The 23,317-nt window shown below is 38.3% G+C and overlaps 1 protein-coding gene across 1 annotated transcript in view; it reads right to left on the bottom strand.

Moving 5' to 3' along the window:
- The window catches only part of SYDE2 (synapse defective Rho GTPase homolog 2), a 91,221-nt gene that overhangs the window by 67,208 nt on the left and 696 nt on the right, over positions 1-23,317 (bottom strand). The window contains exon 2 of the mRNA XM_027873974.1: positions 22,741-23,317. This exon is cut by the window's right edge and continues 10 nt beyond it. Coding sequence (XP_027729775.1) covers positions 22,741-23,317 — 577 coding nt within the window. The remainder of the gene's footprint in view (positions 1-22,740) is intronic.

Here is a 23,317-nt window from a genome sequence, read left to right as displayed (position 1 = left end):
AACATTTCAAAGAAATACACCAAGAAAACAGAGTTCCTATCATCCCATATTTAAGCAAGCTGAAACTTCCATTGATAGCAAATATTTAATAGATATAATAAAAAAATTCCTTGTAAATACCTAGTGCAATTAATTTTAATACAACTTTAAGTTTCAAAAGCTTAAAACCTATATACACTTATCACATCTACAAACAAGTCACAAAAAAACTACCCCAAAATTTAATCTTGGAACTACTTAGCTGCATCCTTTAATATCATCAGTATTTTTCATATTTTATAAGTAAGGATAAGCAGAAACCTGAGCCTCCCATGGCTCCTCCACCCTTGACCTTCTGGAATCTCCCCCTTTATCTCTCCTCTCTTCACCTCCAGTACAGAATCCCTTCCCCGGGGCAGACTGCTAGTAGCTGAGAGCTGAGATAGTCCTCCGTGCCACTGACAACAGAGTGAAATGATATTCAATTTTCCTACATCAGAGTCCTGAATGTATTTTCTCATAGCAATGTTATATGTGGTGATGACACTTTATAGTATTTGGTATTAATGTACTTCAAGTATGTTAAATGTATTCCTGACATTCCCCAAATGGAATTCGAAATGCATTTTCCCCATTAAAAAACATAATATATGTGCATAGTTCTACTATACAATACTTCAAGAATCTATGATCTTTTTGGTAACTTTTTTACTGGATAAACACATATTGTAACCTATCCACAAATTAGAAAATGGTCTTCAAGAATTGCTGTGAAAATAAATAAATAGAGTTACTGTGGCTGAAAAATTCACCTTACAGCCAACCTCACACTAAGCTTCTTCAAACTTAACTAGGTTGGTCATCAAACATAAAACATACAGTCACCAGACCAATCACGGGAATCTTTCCAGTTTGAGAAATTAGATTGTGAGCTCCTCTAGCCTAGGGCATGGTTTTCTTTTACCTTTCTTTGTATTTCCTGCACTTAGCACTGTGCCTGGTACATAGTAGGTGTTTAATAAATGTTTAATTGATCGATTGATCAATAGGACCTACCAAGAGGGCTTGTGTTCCACTGGCACAGCCCTTGAGAATGAATGAATCCACACTACAATGAAACATCACTATATTACGTTAGAGTTATTTGAGTTGGCCTAGAAACACTGCCACCTTGCATAGCATTATTTTTATGAAGAAAATGCATTCTATTATTGTCCTATAAAAAAGAAGGAAAAAAAAAAGAAACGTGAGAAGATTTGTGTGAATTGATGCAGAATGAAATGAAAAGAACCAGGAGAATAATTTACAAAATGACTACAATAGCATAAAAGAAAAAAATAAAGTTGAAAGACTTTAGCATTCTAATCAATGTAGTAACCAACCATGACTTTGGAAATAATTAAACACATCTCCTGCCTCTTAGTAGAGAAGGGATGAGCTAGAGTTGCAGAATAAGACATGCATTTTTAGACATGGCCAATACAATATGTTGATTTATTTTGCTTGACTATATTTATTAATAAAAGTAGGCATTTATTTGGGAAGGAAAAAAATTAATGGCTACTGATAGAGATGCAAAAAAAAGAAAGAAAGAAAAGTACATCAATAAAGCCTTTTTTTAAAAATCCTGAGAAGAAAGCCAAATAGTTCAGAAGGGGACACAAATAAATAAAGCAATTTGTTACTACTTTGTTAAATTTAATATATGCTTATAATTTTTAAAAATTTAATTTCTTAAAAGAAAAAGGAAAAGGTTTGGCATTCCAAACCAAACAACTAAATTACAAACTTTTGTAGTACGATTAATTTGTAAACTATGGACATGTCTGAACTTGTTAATGGGGATGACCAACTCTCAATCAAATGGCATCTTCCACCTAACATCATTAATTCAGTCATGAAAATAAGACACTCAGTGAATAAATAACTGGAGGCAGAACAAGGTTAGTTAGTTCCACAATAGGTAAGTTAGCACCACTGAAGTTTAAACACGATCTCTGATATCTAGGAACCATTCAATGAATATCTCAGTTAGTCAGTCAAACATTATAGCAAATTAGAGTGCATATATATGATGTTACTATGAAATAACATTGAAGTATTATACAGATTATACCTGTACATGGATACCCCAGTACTAAGTTCTCATCTGACTGCTTCTCCACCTTGCACTTCCAAAGCATACCTTCTCACAGTCTCCACTTAGTATACTTCTCTTTTATCTTCCTCTAGCCTTTCACTAATTTTGGCTGGACAATTATTTTTGCCTTCCTTAATATCTTATTGTTGCTTACTGGTGCTAAACTAGCTCAAGGCAAGTATCAGAAGAAACATAGGAAAACGTCTTATTTCACCATTCCCTGTACCCAAGTTTTATCTAAAGCCTGTCTTTCCTTTCTCTTTTTTTCTCTAAAACACAATAATTATAAATCTCTATGCCTGTGACTCCAAAGTCTATGCATTCAGCCATATCCAATCCCTATTCCAGCCTAAGATTCAGTCCCTCATTACTAACTGCCTCCCCCAGCATATCCCAAAGGCAACTCAAACTCATTAAGGCCAAAACAAAAATTGTTATCTTTTCCCTTAAAAGCCCGTTCCTCCTAATTTCCTGTCAAAATCACCTCCATCCTTCCAGTCACCTCGGTTTGCAACCCTGAAGACACCCTCATCAGTTCCTTTAGTTTTAATTATCATCTCTGTAGATGATTCCCAAATCTGTATTTCCAGCCCTAGTCTCTCTCCTGAGCTTCAGCACACCATCTCTAACAGCCTACCGCACATAGAAAACTGAATATCCACAGGACTCTCAAACTGAATATGTCTAAAACTGAACTTCATCATCTTTTCCCCCACAGCTTTCTCTGTTTCAAGCTTCCATCCTTCTAGTCATCTAGGTTCACAATCTTGGTGTTATCCTCGACTTCTGACTGTCTTCACCTCACACAGTCAATCAATTGTGAAATCTTCTTGTTTCTAACTCATAATATCTCCCAATCTATCTCTCTCTCTCTCTCTCTCTCTCTCTGTCTCTCTCTCTGCTCACCCAACCATCAGCCTAAACTCCAATCCCCTTGCTCTCTACACCAGTCTCCAAGGCTGCCAAATGGATATTCCTGAATCAGCAAGTCCAGTCACATCCATCCTCTATTGAAAAAACTCTAGTGGCTCCCTAATGTACTTGGGAACAAGCACAAGCTGGCATTTAAGGCCGTTCACAATCTGGCCCCAGGTTTTTTCCAGGATAGTTACATTACTTCCCCCATACACTTATCATCTAAATGAATCCGCCTGCCCTTTTCATCATATGACATTTCCTGATTGCCCTCTGTAACTCCTTCACAGACTGTGGCACTCCCCAACTCCTCCCAACACTTGAAACACTTTTCCTTCTCACCTTCACCTGTTAGACTACCAAATTTCCTTCAAGGCTCAGTTCAAGTCTCACCCTCCTACAACAGACTTTTCCTGGTTCCCCCAGTTATTAGCATGGCCCTTCTCCAGTTACTTTGCAAGCATTTTGCATATATTTTGTACTTACTTATAAGTTATTTTCCTTCAGTAGAACCTCCCTCCTCACACCGCCTCCCCCAACCTAGCACAGGAACTGGCACATGGTAGATGACTAAATTTTGTTAATTTGAATGACAAGGAAAACTGCAAATTGTTTCCTAAAGAATATTAATAATAAAATAAGTAAATAACATGAGCAATTCTGTACCCCATGAAGAGATCATAACACCCCCCCCCCCAGAAGCAGTGCTTTATAGGTTTATGTTGGAAGGAAAGAAAATCTCTTCTTTAATGGAAGAACCAATGAGGAGAAATTCTACTCTAATTTCTGATTCTCACTAACAGTGGAAATGATAGGAACCTGGGCGGGGGGGGGGGGGCAGAATAATCACATCATAGAGTTAATGATAAAGGAGAGAAAAGCAATCAATTGTCTAATTGATTTAGGCCATAGCTTTTGGAACAGGGCTCAGAAGAAAAGATAGGCAGCATCTCACTGACTAAAATTCTACACAGTAGGAATAAAAAGATCCCAAAGACAAAAGTCTGAGAACACAAAGAGTAACAATTCTAATGAGGCATAAGTACAATTGTCAAATGAATATGTTTGCATTCCCCCTCTCACCTCCTTCTTCTTCCCTTTCCCTCCCTCCCCTACCCCCATCTCTCTGTGTCTCCTCCTCCCTCTTGCCCACCCTCCCCAGCACTGTCCATTGAGGAGTCTGCCATCTCTCTGCCATCAACATGCCAGCCCTCAGAGCCTCTGTGAAATCTAAAATAGCTAAAAGAACAAAAAAGTTCATCAGACACCAGTCAGATCACTATGTGAAGATCAAACAAAACTGGCATATTATCAAAAGACATTTACAACATGGTATGATGATCAGCAGTAAAAAGACAAAATACGTTATACGGATTCTGACAATTTTGAGTACACAGTATCAAAGGGACAGAAGAACTCCCGATGTGCAACAAATCTTACCAGAGATCATTCACAATGTTTCCTCTAAGAAACACAAAACTACAGAGACTACTCTGTACAATCTCCACTCTGTAGAAACACAGAACTACTCAGCAGGCCCATCAAGATCACCAATCCAAATGCTGATTCCTTGAGCGGGGTGAAAAAAATGAATAAGCTGCTTTGGTACATCTTTATTTGTATTAAATAACACTTCACACTACCAAAAAGAAAAAAGAGCAGTGGTCTAAAGTTATATTAGTATAGAGATTGACTACAAAGTCCCTAGGTTATATTTTATGAAAAATATGTAGAGTGGAAAAAGCAAAGGCAGGCAGTAAAGGGTTAAGTACAAAAGTATGACAGAGTCCCATAAGAATAAGGTCAAGAGGGGTAAAACAAAAAAACAAACAAACAAAAAAAAGCACTGAGGAAGCTGACACAAAAATTTAAAAAAAGGTAGATATTGTTTGTTGTTTCCAAGTTACTGTGGTTAAAAAAAAAAAAAAAAAGAGTACCAAAGTGGGCAAGGAACTACTCTGGATATTCACAACTAAAGAAAAAGAAAAGCCAGAGATACTCAATTTTTCTTTTGGTTATTTTTTTTCTCTGCCAAAGACAAAGATCTTTACACGAGAAAGGCGAGGACAAAGATGTTGGGAAGGAAGAGACTGGTACAAGCCAGCTATGAGTCAACTATGTGCTAAGGTAGCAAAGAAAGCTAACAATGTCTTGGACTTCTTGAAGAAAGTTCTAATACCAGAATTAACATGGTGATGCTCCTGCTGTATTCTGCCCCAGTCAGACCAATGGCCTCAAAATGCTTTCACAACTAGCATCTCATATCTTGATAAGCTACCCTTGCAAAAGAGAAAGGGAAAAGATTTTTACCCACATTTTTGAGAAACTGAGCTAAGGAGAGATTAAAAGAAATTTTGCCCAATCTCTAATGGTCATTTACCAGGTTTAAGTCTTTAGACTGTATTTCCCAACTTTCAGTGAGGCAGCTAGATGGCACAGTGCACAGAGTGCTGAGCCTGAAGTTGGGAAGACTTGACCTCAAATACACCCTCTTCAACACTTAATAGCTATGTGACTCTGGGCAAGTCACTTAACCTGTTTGTCTCAGTTGCCTAGACTGTAAATCCTGTAAATTGCCTAGACTGATAATAACGGCATCTATCTTACTGTGTTGTTGTGAAGATGAATTGACATAATATTTGTAAAGCCCTTAGCACAGTGCCTGGAACGTAGTAGGTGCTATATAAATGCTACTATTACTATTATTATAATCAATATATTTCTTTTAAAAAAATCAGTGATTCACAAAACTTTCCAGCCCAAGATCACTAATGCCCTATGTCTGTCCTCCACCAATGTCTGTCCTCCACCAAAACAAAAACAAAGTATCCGACCCAACTGCTTTTCTAAGAAAAAAAGCAAAGCCAGACTGGAAATAGTTTCTAAGGAAAAAAGAGGCTTAAGCTTAAGAAGGTAAGCAAAAATGGAATATAGACTGCTAAACAAAGAAGGGCAGTGAGTAAGAAGATGAACTAAGTCTTTTTGTAGCTCTGGAACATAAACCAGAAGGAATGCAATGATCAGAATTCTTGAGGAAAGGGGAAGAGAAAAGCACCTGTTATCACTAAAAAAAAAATCAACACTAATTTTAAGAAAATCTACTCTTCTGAGTTCCAATCCCAGATCACCACCAGCCTACTGGGCCTAAATGTCTCACAGTCATCTGAAGGCCACATCTCTGAAAGAGAACTCATTATCTTCTCCAACCCAAGTTCTTCTTCTCCCTTCCTTCTTTCCTTTTCATTGAAAGCAGTATCATCCCTTCTAGTGACCCAGGTTCATAACTTCAAAATCATCGTTGATATTTCATTTTCTCTCACCGTCCATATCCAATCAGTTATCAAGTCCTCCCAATTCTATCTATACATCCCCTGCATCCATTCTTTTCTCTGTATTAAACATGCCATCATCCCATTCTAGGCCCTCATCATCTCTCACCTAGATCGGTGGTTTCCAAACTTTTTTGATTGTTCACTTTATCAGTAAATATATGTGTATTTACATATAAACATATATATGCAGGGGAACTGGCAAGACTTGGTGACTGGATATGAAAGAGTGAAATATCAAAGATGATTTTGAAGTTATGAACCTAAGTGACTAGAAAGGTGGTACTCTCAACAAAAATAGGGAAAGTAGGAAGGGAGAAGAAATTAGGTGGGGGGAGAAGATAATGAGTTTTCTTGTAGAGATGTTGCCTTTCAGCTGTCTGTAAGATACATATACACACACACAGGTGTGTGTGATTTTACTTATAAATTGCATAGTGTACTTATAGCCATAATTATATATATTATGAAACACTTTAAAAATAGAAACTGAAAAAGGATGAAATAAAGATGATATATTTGGTCCTGGAGTTAATAAGAAGTTGCTAGCCACTCAGCCAATAGCCACTGCCCCACAAAATAGTCCACTCTTCAAAGGATGCCTGTTGCAGATACAAGGTGGTGGAGTGGGAGATGAAGGAGGGGGAAAATGTGCGATTTTCCCAATGTATAGCTATGGTTGCCCAGGCAGTGGTTAGATTATAACTAGGAAAATATTGGGAGCTTTCATAGCTGAAGGAAGAAGCAGAATGGGGGGAATGTTGGGGAATAAGACGTGGTAGGCTGTGTTGGAGACAAGTCCAATGATGGCTATTTCAGGAAAAATGGAATGTGATCCATCTTGGAACCCTCTGACCGATCAACCACACAATCACACACCCTTTAGGGTTAGATACTAGAATAGATCCTACTTTGGAGATTATTGACTTCTACTGTAACAATCCTAAAAGGACTACTTATTTTCAGTTTTCCCCTCCCCAATCCATGTGTCACATAGCTGCCAATGGTTTTCCTAAAGCATGGGTCCAACCATGTTACTCCCCTACTCAAGAAACCTCAATGGCTCCCTTTTGCTTCTAAGATAAAAGACAAACTCACTCACTTAGCATTTAAAATTCTTTACAATTTAGCTCCACCCTACCTTTCTAGTCCGATTGTACATTATTGAGCATTACTGAGCCACTTCACTTTCAAGAATTCTCCAGCCTCAAGGCCTCTGTTCAACCAGTCTGTTCTTCATGCCTAGAATATACTTTCTCCTCACCTCTTAAAATCCCTGGGATCCTTCAAGACTCAGCTCTTGATTTTCCTATAGCTTCCTGATGCCCTTGGTTATTCATACTTGCTCCTCAAATTATCAAGTATATATTTATCTGTTTATAGTTTATAAATCCCCAGTAGAGTCTAAGCTCCTTAAAGGCAGGGACTGTTTTTCATTTGTATCACCCCTCACCTAGGACAATGCCTTGCACATAGGAGACTATTAGTAAATGCTTGTTGGGATTGAAATAGACTGGAAGACCATGCTGACCTTTTTGTTACTTGTTACAATTTTTTTCTATTATTTACAGCTTGTCATTCCTTTTAAATATATAATAAAGGTTATCATGTAAATTTCTTTTTTCTCTCCCCCTCCGCAGTTTATATATACTTATATAAGTATATATAAGTTTATATATACTTATATAAGTATATATAAGTTTATATATATATATAAAAGCAGTTTATATATATACGCAGTATTATAATTCATAAAACAATCATATAGATAGATATCTATAACCAACACATCCAGTTACATTTTAATCATTAAAAAATGCAAAATAAATCTACCTGTTGCTTTTGAGTTTATGTCTGAGTAATGGGTACCAATTAAAATTTATTTATAAATGCAGGATAGCTGGCAAATGGGTTCATAATTCCTAAGTAATCGTAAGGCTTGATGCAACATGATAATACTTATAACTATGCATAATGACTTTAAATTTCTGAAATAATCTCAATTAGGAACCAATTAGCCTATGCATAATTATTATATACATAACTACATAAAATGATTAATAGCACACTACTACTACTACTACAAGTTCATAACTTTTTTAAAAATAATCACCAATTTGATTATTCTCAAAAGCCTTCACAAAGTCCTTCTCTAGTGCTTCATTATGATATGAGAATGACTCTGGATTGTCAAATGCTATGACAGTGGGACACAAGCTCTTACAGGTTCTGCCCTGTTAGACATACTACAAGTATAGTCCTGATGATAGCCAATATCTCTTGTCCAAGGACCAGCCTAAGTTAGAGGAAAGAGACACTTAACACTAGCATGTTGGCCAATAGATGATTAGTTATTTTGCATGGTAACACATGAAACAAAGAAAAATACAAAACATCCCCTTGGTTCAAAGGCAGCCCCCATTAACAGTTGGAAGCGATCATGGAACAGTAGCAAAAGATTTTTACCAATCACAGTTTTTGTCAACATATATATGTCCTTATTCAATGACCAGTAAATTGATATTCCGCTTAAGAAACGGAATCATATCAATACTGACATTCCTACTATAAATTAAACCAGATGATATAAGAAATTGTAGTTAAATGGGAGACTATCTCAAAGGTTACTCTTAGAGAGGAAAATAAAGAAACTGGCAGAACTGGCGTTATCATTTGCCCCAAAGTAAAAACAAACAATTTCAGAAGACCTTTGGTTATCTTACCTTGCAGTGCTCATAACTAGAATCAAATAAGCAAAAAGATCACAATGACAATAACTGAAATTTATATATACTAGTATTTGTTGCAGAAGATGATGATACAGAAAAATTGTACAAAGAAACTGACAAGATTCTACAAATCGACATATACATTGATAGTGACTTCAATGAAAAGGATTAAAAAACAAAAGAAGACAAAGGCTAGACCTGTACACCATGAATACTTCAAGAAGAAAGTAGGAAGGCTCTATTCGTGCCAAGCACTGAATGACACCACCAAATTAAAAAAAAAAAATCAACTACATCTTAACAGACAGCAAACAGCTAGCAACCAATACAGGGAATCAAAGATGCTAAAAAAAGTGAAAAAGGAAAAGGAAGTCATTAACCTGGACTATCACCATTTCTGAAAGATTAACTAAAATAAAGCAATCATCAAAATGAGGAAACAAAAAAGGATCAGAAACTTCCTGACTGTAGCAAATACTTGATTCTCCTTGCTAAATGGAAAGAAATGGCTAGTGGAAGATTTTAAGTGGTTATCGAGGCCTGGCATGAGAGGGAACCAAGCCAGTTCATTCCAAGAGCATTTTCAGATGAAAATTGAAAGACAACAAATAAAAGAAAAAAAATGAAGCAGGTTTATCACCATTTCTATAAAAAAACAACAACTAATTTTATCTTCAATAACAGTTGAACAAAGGAACATTTGTTCCTTTGCACAGGCTGCCTCCCATACCTAGAACGTACTCCCCTCCTCATCTCCACTTCTGAGAATGCCTCTCTTCCTTCAAAGTTCACCTAAATCTTTACTAGTGCTCCTCCCCTCAAATGCCTCTCACTCCCCACTACAACTATCCTGTATTTACTTCAAATAAATTTTATATTTATGTATATGTGTATGCTTTGTTACCCTTACTAGAATGCAAGCTCCTTGAAGGCAAGGATTGTGTTCCTTTTGTCTCTCTATTATCCCCAGCTCCTAGCACACTGTCTGATGTACGTTAGTTGCTTAATAAATGCTTGTGGAAAAAATAAACAAATAAAAACAAATGCTTGTGGACTGATTGGTTGTTTTGGATTCTGACTCAATCTCCAATATGACACAGAGGAAGAAGCAATCGTGATAGGCAAGGAACACACAAAGCAATGTAATGATGGAAATCTATCTCATACCAAATAGTAGAGAGACTGGGTAGTTTATCAATCTAAAAGAGGGTCCCAGAGTGGTCAAGGGATAATAAAAACAATACACTGCAGCAATTTTTTATTGAGAAAGTAGTCAGACTCCACGGTAATCAGGAGAAAAGAAGTGACGGAATCCGTCCTGTAGATTCTAGGGGGGATCCACTCATCAGCTGTAGGAAGAAGGTCTGGGTGAATTGACAGCAGGGAAGACAACGCTGAGGAACAGGTGCTGTCACCCCCCAGGCCAGCCAAGTCCATCTCCGCCCAAGGAGGATTTCTTCTTAGACACAGAAGGAGGACTGGGATAGGGGCAGCCCATTTCTTGCCTAATACTACAGCCACAGGCACATCTAGGAAACAGAGAAGACTCAAAAAGCTCAGAGACAGATATAGTCAGCCTCGGTCATCCACAAACTCAGGATTGTGACCGTATACCGACACAGGTACAGATAGATGCTGACAGTCAGACTAGGCCGTGTACAAGCTCTGCATTCCGCGGATACAAGTAGCCTATTATCAATCAATCAACAAGCATTTATTAAAAATCTACTATGCACCAGAAACTTCACTAAACACTGGAGACACAAAAATAGAAGCAAAACACGTGCTGCCCTTAAAAAATTCACATTGTAAATAAGGGAAATAACATGTACATCAATAAGTGCGTAGAGAATAGCTACAAAATAACCAAAAGGTCATGCTGACAGGGAGAGTTGTTGTTCGTCCTTCATTCTCAAAGAGGATCATGACATCAGGATGGTAATGCCATGACTTACAAGTAAATTTGATCTAAGTGAGGGAAGGCCACATAAAGTCACCAGCCTCACTCTCTCCTCTAGAGCTGTCTGAGTCAAGTGGTAAGATACAGATCAGAACAACTGGAGATGGTCCCCAGAAGGAGAGTACTAACAGCTGGAGGGAACAGAAAAGGCTTCTTATAGAACGCAGCACCTGAGCTGAGTCTTAAAAGAAACCAGGGGTTCCAAAACTGAGGATGAAGGAGTGCATCCCAGGCATCGAGGGACCACCAATGCAAAGGAACATAAACAAAGAGATGGAGACTCCTGGGTCTCCATGGGAAGCAGGACAGTATGGATATACTGCAGCGTGCACTGATCAGGGAGTAATGTGTAAGATGACTATATATACTAGTATATATAGTAAGAGAACAGGTTATGAAGAGCTTTAAATAGCAAAGAGAGTTTAAACTTAATCCTAGAGGTAACAGAGAGCCACTGGAATTACTGAGTAAGGCAGTGATACTGTCAGACTTGTGGTTTAGGAAAATCACTCTGGCAGCTGTGTCCCCTCTTCCTAATTTCCCTATTATTGTCTAGGGTACCATTATCTTCCCAGTCACCCAAACTCGTAATGTAGGTATCCTTCTTGACCACTCATTCTCTCACCCCCTCATATCTAATCAGTTGTTAAATCCTGTCATTTCTACCTTCATACTATCTTTTGTATGTTTACACTTCTCTCCTCTGACACTATGACCACCCTGAAAGCATGAGCTCATCATTTTATTCCTAGACTACTGAAATAGCCTGCTGGTTGATCTCCCTGCCTCACGGTTCTCCCCACACTAATCCATCCTCTGCTCAGCTGCTTGACCTTCTTAAAAGGCAGATCTCATCATATCATACACACATCCCCAATTCAATAAATTCCAGCAGCTCCCTATTACCTCTAAGATCAAGTATTAAAATTTTTGGCCTTTAAAGACCTTTATAACCTAGTCCCTTCTTATTGTTCCAGTCTTCTAATACTTTACTTCTCTCCGCCTGAGGATATGAAAGACTTGGGTATGTCTGTAGGCAGAAAAAAAGGCACCAATATATAGGGTGAGATGGAATTCTGTAGGGTAGAGATGACCGACAACATACTGGAGAAAACAGGAAGAGATGGGACCAAAAGGTGCATTATGACTGGGGAATGGCTTAACATACGGCATATGGATGTAATAGAATATTATTTCACCAGAAGAAAAGATGAAAGGAATGGTTTCATAGAAAACCTGGGAAGACTTGTATGAATTGATACAGAATGAAATAAGCAGAACTAGGGGAATAAGTCATTCCATAACAACACCACCATAAAAAAATATAACTTTGAAAAACTTCAATCAATTAAATAGCTAACCACATTTCCACAGAAGTGATAAGGAAGCCTGATACCCCCACTCTCCTGACACAGAGACGAAGGCCCCAGTGTTTAGGACAGTATATACCTCTTTCAAATACTGCTAATATGATCATTTGTTTTGCTTGGCTATACACATTTGTTACAAGAGTTATTTTTCTTTTCTTTTTTTTTCATTGGAGAGAGTGGAAGGAATGGAGGGGAAACTAGTGATAAGGTTGCCCAAAAAAGAAATGAAGATCAATGAAGCACTTTTTAGAAATGTACAGAATTGAACAGAAGAAAGGTCAGAAGGAAACAGCCACCAGAATAGCTTTGAAAGCTACTGATGAACTGACCATATACTTAAAAGGAAAAGCAAATTGTACTTAACAGAAATTTGCAGTTTTATAGACATTTGTTTTTCTGTTCTACTTTATGTGTGGTTAAGTAATTTGCCTCTACTGTGTGGGCTTGCTGAGTCCTTTCAGGACTGCTCATCCACTTTTGGTGCCTACCTTTCACCCAACGTTCACCTGGGGTTCTAAGAAGCCATAGCATGTACAGCAACCACATCCCAGTAAAACCATCTCAGCAGATGAGCTAAACCAGGTTGAGGGTAACTGACAGGCCTCAAATCCATCAGTAAATTTAGAAATAGCAACCTAAGCATTTGAAGACTTCCCTCATGGAGTGGATGGATGAGAACAATGTGTTCTAACAGCCATGAAGGCACCTGAAGCGGATGCCGTGGAGTGTTGAGAGGCTGGTCAGACATCAAAGACACCACGGCCACCCACCGCATCCCAAGGCACTGACGGTCATCATGACTTTTGTCTTGCCACTGGACTTAAATGACTCTGCAAGAGAGAGCGAAGCTAAGGGCTTTGTGCAACTCTGCCTCACTTAAATCCAATTCATGCTTCAGTCAAGATATCACCTAGGATGACACTGGCCCTCTTCGAAAACGGAGGACAAACAACATGTGGAAATTCGTATTATATTTGATATTTGTTAAGTTCAGAATTTTAAATTGTGTTTAAGAAGTACGAGTAGAGAAAGTGGTCTTCACATGAAGGGCCATGGCTTCAGAGACTGGAAGAGGAAAGAATGGTGGATACTGTCCAGGGATTGTGTGATGAGGGAAGAGAAGAGGGAGTGAAAGTAGAATAGCTATGATGTTCTTGGTAAAGGAAGAAGTGGAGACCCACAGCTGAAAACCGAGGAAAGGAGGCTGCTGTGGTATGTCTGAGAAAAGAAGAGTCTCATACCAGACATTGTGACTGGGATGGAGAATCAATCTGGAAGTAATCAAAATACTGCCTTGCTGTGGTGAGGGACCAACTGATACAAGATAATATAACTTTGTAATGAATAGCTCAGTTTCTTCACCTCTTCCAGCCTCATTTAGCATCATGTGAGGAGGAACTGAGGAGAATGGTAGGAATAATACAAGGTTGGAGTTTAGCAAGATGTGGACAGGCGATAGGATAAGGGAGCAAGGGATTCAAGAGCAGAAAGAGAAAAAGCGCAATGGTGATGGCCTGGGAAAATACTGAAGGATTAAAGATCACAGCAGGATAAAGAACAGGTTTAGGTAGCATAAGGAAAGATAGAATGATAAGAGATTATGATTGGATAAAAGAACTTCAGTGTTCCTGATCATGGAAACAGAACATTTATGGATGATGGCAAGATTGGGGTGTGACCATCCCTGTGAATAGCTAAGATGGAGAGGTTCATGATAGTTGTGAAGACTCAGAATCTGTGGGGTTAGGGAAATATCAACATGAATGCTGACATTCATTCCCAGTAAAAGCCCAGGAGTTGAGGTGTAAAGAGAGACTGTCAGCTAGACACTAAACTCAGTGATAAAGGAGGGAGATGTCCTGAGGATTAGTAAATAACCAGCCAGTAAACTGCAGATTGGGTAATAAATTTGGAATAATGTGGACCTTAAAAAAAAAAAAAAGGTTGCTGAGGGAGAGGGAAAAACTAGAAGTGCCAATGAAGAGCAAAGGATATTCTGACTTTATCACCAGGACTAGTAAGTCAGAGTATATAACAGGAGCAACAAGTATTAGAAAGGACGGCCAATGTTACCCAAGAGGAACCAGGTCTCAGTGAGTACCAGAAAATAATGTGAAGTCGTCTAACATTTAGGGGAGTTTGTTAATTACACAGTGGCCATTTGAGAGGGCACAGTAGAAAGGATGTACTGACACAGAGTGAGTTATTGTCAGGAGAAGGCTGAAATAGATAGGGATGAGAAACAGGCAGTAGGGGTTGAAGGGTTTGCTCTATGGCAGTTTGGGATTCAATCATGAAGGGATTTGGAAAAGTAAGAGGAGGAGATTCATCATCTCATATAGAATTCTCTTTGTGATTTGTATGTATGAAAATGCTATGTTACTGTTTAAGTTCAAAATTTATTTAAACTTGGAAACTGTAGATAATATTTTCTATTTAGAGAAAATAAGTAACAAGCAAGTATTTATTAAGTGGTTACTGTGTGTTGGACACTGTGCTAAGCGCTGGAGATACAAAGAAAGGTAAAAGCAAAGCACCTCCCCTCAAAAAGCTCAAATTCTAATAGAAGAGACCACATGCAAAAACTATATTCATACAAGATATATACAAAGTAAAGAAGTTTTATCTCAGCAGAAAGTCACTAACAATGGGGGAACCAGGAAAAGCCTCTTGCAAAACAGCTGAGTCTTAAAAAAAGCCAGAGAATCTAGGAGGTGTACCTGAGGAGAGAGAGCATTTCAGCCATAAGGGACAGCCAAGGAAAAGGTCTGGAGTTAGGAGATTGAGTTCAGTATGTAAAAACATTAAGTCAGTTTTGTGGGATTGAAGAGTAGGGGGAGTGGAGTAAAATGTAGTCAATTAGTTAACAAGCATTTATTAAGCATTTACTGTGTACCAGCTCTTACAGTACCAGTACTATCGACTTAGCTCTTATGCTAATACAAATACAAGCAAAAAGAAAGGCAGTCCCTGACCTCAAGGAGCTTAAATTTTAAAAGGAAAGAGAATACATAAAAGGAAGTTAAAAACAGTGAGGGAAGAGAGAAGGTATCCAGCATAGGGGCATGATGGAGAAATCTAGAGGACAGCAGTATGGTAGGAAAAGAAGAGATGGTTGACCTACATAACATCCTTAAATGGAGAATCTGAAAGGAGTCATCCAAGGGGGGGAAGGGATCCTAAGGGCACAGAATAAGACTGGGAAGGCAGAACAGAGTGGTCTTGTGAAGGGATTTAAAGCCAAGCAATAGGCTTTATATTTGGTCCTACTGACTGACAGGGATCCACTGAAGACTGAATTGAGGACTGACAGGGACCCACCCCTCTTTACACTGGCAATAAGATGGAGGGATTGGAGCAGGGACACATTTGAGAGCGGGAGATCAACTAGAAGGCTATTATCCTAAAAACACAGGTGTGAGTTCAGGAGGGTCTGCATGAGGGGAGCAGCTGTGTGAACGAAGGGAAAGAAACTCAGATGAGAAATGTTTCGAAGGTAGAAACAACAAGACAGAAACAGATTAGATATGTGGAGTGAGAGTGAGGAATGGAGGAGACAAACATCCAGTTCAAGATGTCCAATAGAGAGGTGATGATTCAAAACTTGTGGTCAGGAAAAAGATTAAGACTGGAGAAATAGATCTGAGAATCAACTGCATAAAGATAATAACTGGACCCAAGGGAGCTGATGAGATCACCAACCAAGATAACATGGAGGGAGAAGAGATAAGGGACCAGGAAAGAGCTCTGAAATTGCATATTCATGGTGAGTGAGTATAACCTAGAAGAAGATCTAGCAAAGGAGACTGAAGAGTGGTCAGAGAGGGAGGAAGAGTAGCAGGAAAGAATAGTGTCAAGCAAACCTAGAAAAGACAGAGAATACACAGAAGAGGGTGACTAACAGGTTGCAGAGAGGTCAACAAGATTTGGCAATTAAGAGATCAAGGAGAGAGCAGTTTTCAGTTAAATGATGAGGTTGGAAGCCAGAATGCAACAAGTCCAGAAGCATAAGAGGAGAGAAAATGGAGATATTGATTATACAAGGAATTTACACATGAAAGGGAGGAGAGATATAGGTGGGAGAGCTAATAAGGCTACAGATGGGCATATTTATAGGCAGAGGAAAGCAGCCAATAGATAAGAAGAGACTGAAGATTCGTGAAAGAGTAGAGATGCTACAGGGAGCAATACGCTGGTAAAGACGGGATGGAATGGGATCAAAGATAGAGAAGTCTGCCTTGGCAATGAGAAGGGCCACTGCTTTGTCTATGATGGGAGTAAAGAAGGTAACAGTGGAGAAAATTACCTGAGTGATATGAGACAATGTTGAAAAGGGAGCTCTCAGCTAGTAGACTCAAATTTTTTAGTGAAGTGAGGGACACAGTACTTAAGTATAAAAGAATACATCATTAAAAAATTTGAGAATGGAAAGAGGTAATTTAAGTAATTATGACTATGGGGAAAAAACCTCATAACTATACAAGGGTCATAGAGATGATTACTGAAGATAAAACGAGCAATTCTGATCACATAAAATAGAAAACTTTTGCCATGAACAAAATCAGCAAGGCTAGAATAAAAAGAGAAGCAGTTAATTTGAGGGGGAAAAAACTCTGATGAAGTTCTGTTATCCAAGGCATGTAGGAAACTGATACAAATATGTAATAACAAGTCATTCCCCAAGGAATAAAGGTACAAAGGATATGAACAGATAGTTTTCAAAAAGAAACAGAGACAGAGAGAGATGCAAGCTATCAAATAACCAGATGAAACAATGTTCCAGATCAAGAAAAATGCAAATTAAACCAATTGAAGGTTTTACCACCCATCCATCAGATTGGTAAAAGGGACAAAAGACAAACTGATTAATGCTGGTGAGATTGCTGGAAAGAAGGCACACTAATAACTCACGCACCACTAGTGGAGTTGTAAACTAATTCAACCACTCTGGAAAACAATTTGGAATTATGTTATAGAATCCTTAAGTTGACCTTTGACCTGATAATAAATAATAGCAAACATATAAATGAGGTCAAAGACAGAAGGAAAGAATACATACATTCTCTCTCTCTCTCTCTTTCTTTCTTTCTCTCTAGAATCAGGAAAGATAACCACAGGCAGCCTGAAGTCTGCCTGCCCCTCCCCCAAAATCCTCCCTCACTATTTCCCTTTCCCCTCTTCTACCCTCTTCCTCACCTGACAGATGTGTGGGAGCACATTGGGGGAGGAGGTGGTAGTTGTGAGGAAGAAAAAAAAAAGTCAGGCCAACGTGTAACACCTGGGAACTTCTCGCCTCCAGGAAGGCGGAGGAAAAACAAATGTCAGTTCAACTAATATAACATGCAGAGGACAAGACATTTGTAGTTGGAGACACATGCTCTGAGAACATTCCAGTTACTACAGGCTTGCTGTCTGTGGAAATGCATATAATTTCAGAACACTGAGAAGACAAGATACTTGCAGCATGATCCACAGAATTTGATAACATTTCAGTTGCCTCAAATTTGGTCTCTTTAAGTTAATCTTATTTGAGAAAACTCAGACCTCTCATCTTGGTCATGTTCCATGAGAAATAAAGGTAATCTGATGTACAAATGAATAAATATGTGTATGAGAAAATATTTATAGCAGTACTTTTTGTAACAGCAAAGAACTGGAAGGAAAGTGGCTGTCCATCAACTGGGGAATGGCTGAACAAATTATAGTATATTAAGGTAGTGGGATGGTATTATTCCAAAAGACATAACAACTATGAATTATTATTCCAAAAGATCTAACAACTATGGAACTTGGGAAGACTTGCATGAACTTATGTGGAACAAAATAAGTACAATAAAGAAAATAACCTATGTGATGACCGCAATAATGTAAAGGAAAACAACACTCCAAGAGTTCAGAACTCTGATCTGTGCAGCAACCATGCCTCTGATCTTTCTACAAAGTGACAGTGAACAGTAGGTGTCGAATGAAGCACCCATTTTAGACATAGCTACTGGCTTAAGTATGATTTAAATAATGGCACTTATTTGATAAAGGAATATTCTTTTGGTGGGAGAACTCACTAGAAAGTGGCAGTAATGCTAAAAATAATACCCCAAAATATATTAATAAAATATTTGTGAAAAGAAGAGAGGAAGTGTTGCTTAGTGGACAGAGAATTAACCTCAAAGTCCAGACAACCTGGATTAAGCTCCACCTTGGCCTGCTACTCCCCTGGTGAGTCTGGGCAAATACAACCCTTAGTGCCTCAGGTAGCTCTCTGAGATTCCAAGTTACAGAAAAAATGGTGATCTGTACCGGGAAAATTCCTTCTCTTTGGAAGCTCCCTACTTTGATGAAATCATAGGTGTAGTCAAAATAAAAACAAATAGGATTACTATCATAGATAACAATATAAGAAACAGAATATATGTTGCAACTACAACTATAATCCGTCTATAATCAAGAGGGTGCAGCTTTAGTTGTATTGTTCTTTTAGTTAGTGCCTTAGAAGATGCCAATATTTCAAATTGGTAAGGAAAATGGCAATATGAACAATTTGCTCTTTTATGAAATAAAAATGTTATGAACTAGTTAAAAAAAATAAACAGGCTCTTCCACCTTAGCACCTTAGGTAAGTCAGTTATTTCTCTGCACATGAGTACCTCCATCCAATACCATCATATAGTCTGTAAACTTTAATGAGATTTAACTAAATAATATCTGTAAAGCATCTAAAAGGTCCTTTAAGTTTTGCCTAAAGTGTTCAATAACTCAACTTTTCTCAAAAAAGTATTTTCTACCCATAAATAATACTCTTTATCACAATCTTTTTTATCACAGAATTTCAGAATTGAAAGGTACCATGGAGGTAAACTATTTGGAATTCTACCTAATCCATAAATTCTCTTTATAAAATGCTAAGCAAATATTCATCCAAGTTTTACCTGAATATCTGAATACTTCCAGGGATGGCAAACTTTTGAAAACAGTACATTCCATTTCTGAACATATTTAACTACTAGTAAATTTTTCCATACGCTGAGGTAACATCTGCTTCAATGTAGTTTTAACTATGTGGTCTTAGTACTCTCCTCTGGAGTCACATAACCTTAATCCCTCTTTTACATGACAGCCAAAATCTGCTCTTCACCAGAAACACTATCCCCAAGTTTCTTCAACCATTGCTAAATGAGTTTCAAGCTCACCATCGTGATAGGCCTCTTAAGGTCCTGATTAGTTTATCAATGTCCCTTCTAAAATATGGCATCCAGAACTGAATACAATGCTCCAAAAGCAATATATGGACAACTAAGAGCACATCAATTAGTGCTGCCTATTACCATAGGAGGCAGCTAGTTTGCTCAGTGAACAGAGCTCTGGGCTTACAGTCAGGAAGAATAGAGTTCAAATCCGGCCTCAGACTGTGCGACCCTGGAGAAGTCACTTAACCTCTGTTTGCCTTAATCCCCCGGAAAAATAAATAGCAAACCACTCTAATATCTCTGCCAAGAAAACCCCAAGGACAGTATGTTCCACAGGGTCACCAAAACTGAACCACTTAACAACAAGGTCATGTTACTTCTTTGGGTGATACAGCTACACTACTGACTCAATTTAACCCCTCAAGCCTTTTTCATCTCTCCAGGCTATAATGATTCAGTTTCTTTTCTTTTTTTCTGAAGAGAATATTTTATATTTATTTATCCCTATGAAATTTCAACTTTTTACTTGGTCCATCATTCCACTCCATTCTGAAAAAAAAATTTTTTTCCTATCCGTATTCTGTCATCTGACATCTCAACTATCACTCTCAGTTCTATGTCATCTGCAAATTTAATAAACATGCTAATTTAATAAGCATGCTAGGTCTTCATCTAAGTCATTTAAAAATACAGAATAGGCCAGGGCTCAGGACAGAGATCTGCAGAATGCCCCCTCAAGATGAGGGGGATTCAGTAATTCAAATTTTAGGATTATAGTAATTTAACCAGTTCTGAACCCATTTAACTGTCCACATTTCTCCATAATATCCACAAGGATATCATGAGAATTTTTGTTAAATGCCAGCTACACTATGTCTACAGCATCCCCTTACACTGATGTGTAATAACTGTAAACATAGGAAATGAAATCAAATGTAGATGTAAGCTCTATCATCTAAAGGTTAAATGTGTTATTTGAATGGGAATTCATCTAGAAAAGCTTTCCCAAACAGAGTTCATAGACATCATATAGCTTTCTCATGATACCAATAACTCATTCATGAGAATAACCTTACCCATAATATTATTAATTTGGATATTGAACTTTCATTTCCTTTAAAGCTTGCCAGTCCATTTAACTAATACTTGCTGGTGGAATTCCAGCTAATCTAGTCTTATCTTCAGTAATCAATTGTTACTTTTTTTTAAACATGAATGTGTATAGTCCAACAAAAGTATAATAAAAGTGTGCAGAAGGTAAATATTTTACCTTCAGACAGTAAGTTACAAAATGTCTGACTAAAGTTTTACACCACCCTTTGAATAGTCTCCTATTTAAGAATTATACAAGGGGTTAATTAACCGAACCAAAATCACAAGAGGAAAAGGAGTTACAGCACTCAATTTTCCAAATGACAAAATGCTTATAAATACCTAACAACTGAAAGCCACATCTTAATAATCAACTTATTGAAAAATACCACACTTTTCCACTTCTGAGATGAAACTCAGATTTTTTAAAAAATGTACAATTTAGCAGTATAGAATTAGAGCCGAAAAACTCTTATTCAACACATCTGCTTAAAATTTATGCTTCTTTTTCTCCTTTATAAGTGTATAAAGCATACTTTCATATATGCCTCAATGTGCCCAGAAGCTGTCTAAACTTTATTTCCACCATAACCCCTGATGCACACACACATATCTGTTAATGAACTTTTAAATTCTGTGACAATTTTGTGACAATTAAGTGGAATTTGTCACTTTCAACTTAAAGCTTTCCTATAAAATGATGCTGTCAAATGAGCTGAAGCTTATTCTATGGTGCTTCTATATTAAAATTTAAATATCAACATCGAGCATTTTAGAATTATATAACTGACATCAATGGTGCTAAATGATAAAATAAGTAATCCAAAAGACCACCATTTGTACTGAAGCAAATTCCCTCAAAGATATGATGCCTGTAAGCAAATCAAAGCTCAAAACATCATCATTAAAATGGGAAATTTTGCCAAAAACTGATATTTTAACCTTTTCTCAGAGGGTTAAATTTATGGGCTCAGAGATACAGAGCAGTAAACCAACCAATGTACACTATCTCAATTTAGAGATAATAAAAATGAGGCAGAGAGAGGTTAAGTGCCTTGTCTGGGATCACTCACAGCGAGCAAGCATCTGAGGAAGAAGATGAACTCAGGTCTTCCTTAATCCTCAGTCTAGCACCCTATCCATCCACTACACCTCAGGAGACAACCTTTCAGTTCCTACCTCACACGTCATATCTGCATGAACACCTAAAAAGTCTTATGCCAACTACTATTTTACTTCTAATAAAGAACATAATTCAATATACAATTCAGTTTTCAAATCCGTTTATTAAACGGATTTATTAAAGAAGGCTACTTTGCCCTTTTTGCTAAGTTAAAATGAAATGAAAATTCCAAATTGGTTTATTACAGTTTAGCAAGACTACTTGAAAATGTTGATGATTAAGATAAATTGTAATGATCAAATGTGATTTTGTGGATTCAAATATATCCAGGTACATATGAAAACTAATGTCATTGTTTATATTTGAGTAACGGGTGCAAGTGGAATCCTACTAGTTGCAACAAAAAAAATCATGCATATTAAAATTCTTTGTAGAGGAGAGAAAAGAATGATTAAAATAAAAACTTATTTACAGTGTAAATTCTACACTGGAACAAATTCAAACTCACAAACTTCACAAAAGTCTATGGTTTTGCCTAGAGCTACATAGACTGAGGAAAGCACCACCCAGTTCTTAAATCCTAAAGTGTTGTAACAGTTACTCACTGCAGGCTGTGTTCGGGAATATTCACAATGGCTCTTAAGAGAAAAAATTTCAAGTGCCTACAAACATCAGTTTTAAGTCCAGTGTGTTAAAAAGGGGGGAAAAAACCCACTAGAATGATTAAATCTGTTACACTGTTACCTTAAGAGAGGTTCTGGTGTCACTTAAAAGACAATCTACGAACTTTTGTTACAATGAGTTAATATGCAAAAACATCCTCCATCACTAAAGAAGCCAAAGTGGGTCAAATATCTTTGAATGTGTTTTATCTGCAAGTTGTCTACTGGAAAAGCGGTAACGCTACGCAGTCCCCTACCTGTCAGCATAATTCTTTGGTCTGGAGATACAGGATGGGGTTTGCTTTCTTGCATTTTCAACGCTCCCAGGCACTGTGGTGCTGCTGGAGTGTCAAGGGCTTTGGGGGACGGTGACCCACTAACGCGCCCCTTCATTCCCAGAGACAGCAGGCGTCCTTTGTACATCCACTTCTGCAGCTTCTTCACAGTAACAACGGATGGCTTAAAGACGGGTCCCTCGGGGCCGTCACCTTTGCTTCGGGGTAAGCCAGAGGGCGCCGCCAGATTGCTGAAGGCGCTCCCCGAGGAGCCCGCATCCCCGGTCAGCCTCGCGCCGCTGCCCCGACTCGAGGGATGCAGAGCCGCGTAGCCGGCCGGCCGTGCCGTGGAGGCGCAGCCCGGTCCCGGGCTGTCCATCGCCCCTCCACGTGGCTCGGGAGCGCCCCAGCCCCGGCCGGCACAGCTGGACGGCGGCGCGCCGGGCCGCGCACTGTAGCGGACGGCGCTATCGCTGGACCACCTCTGCAGGGGCGGCGGGGCACACACGGGGAGGCTGTCCAGGCTCTGGCTGCCGAGCAGCGGCGTCCGGGGAGGGGG

Source organism: Vombatus ursinus, unplaced genomic scaffold, assembly GCF_900497805.2.
Source record: "Vombatus ursinus unplaced genomic scaffold, bare-nosed wombat genome assembly UNPS02014803.1, whole genome shotgun sequence".
Lineage (NCBI taxonomy): Eukaryota > Metazoa > Chordata > Mammalia > Diprotodontia > Vombatidae > Vombatus > Vombatus ursinus.
The sequence above is the reverse complement of the archived record's forward strand: the minus strand, read 5'-3'. Positions and strand labels throughout refer to the sequence as shown.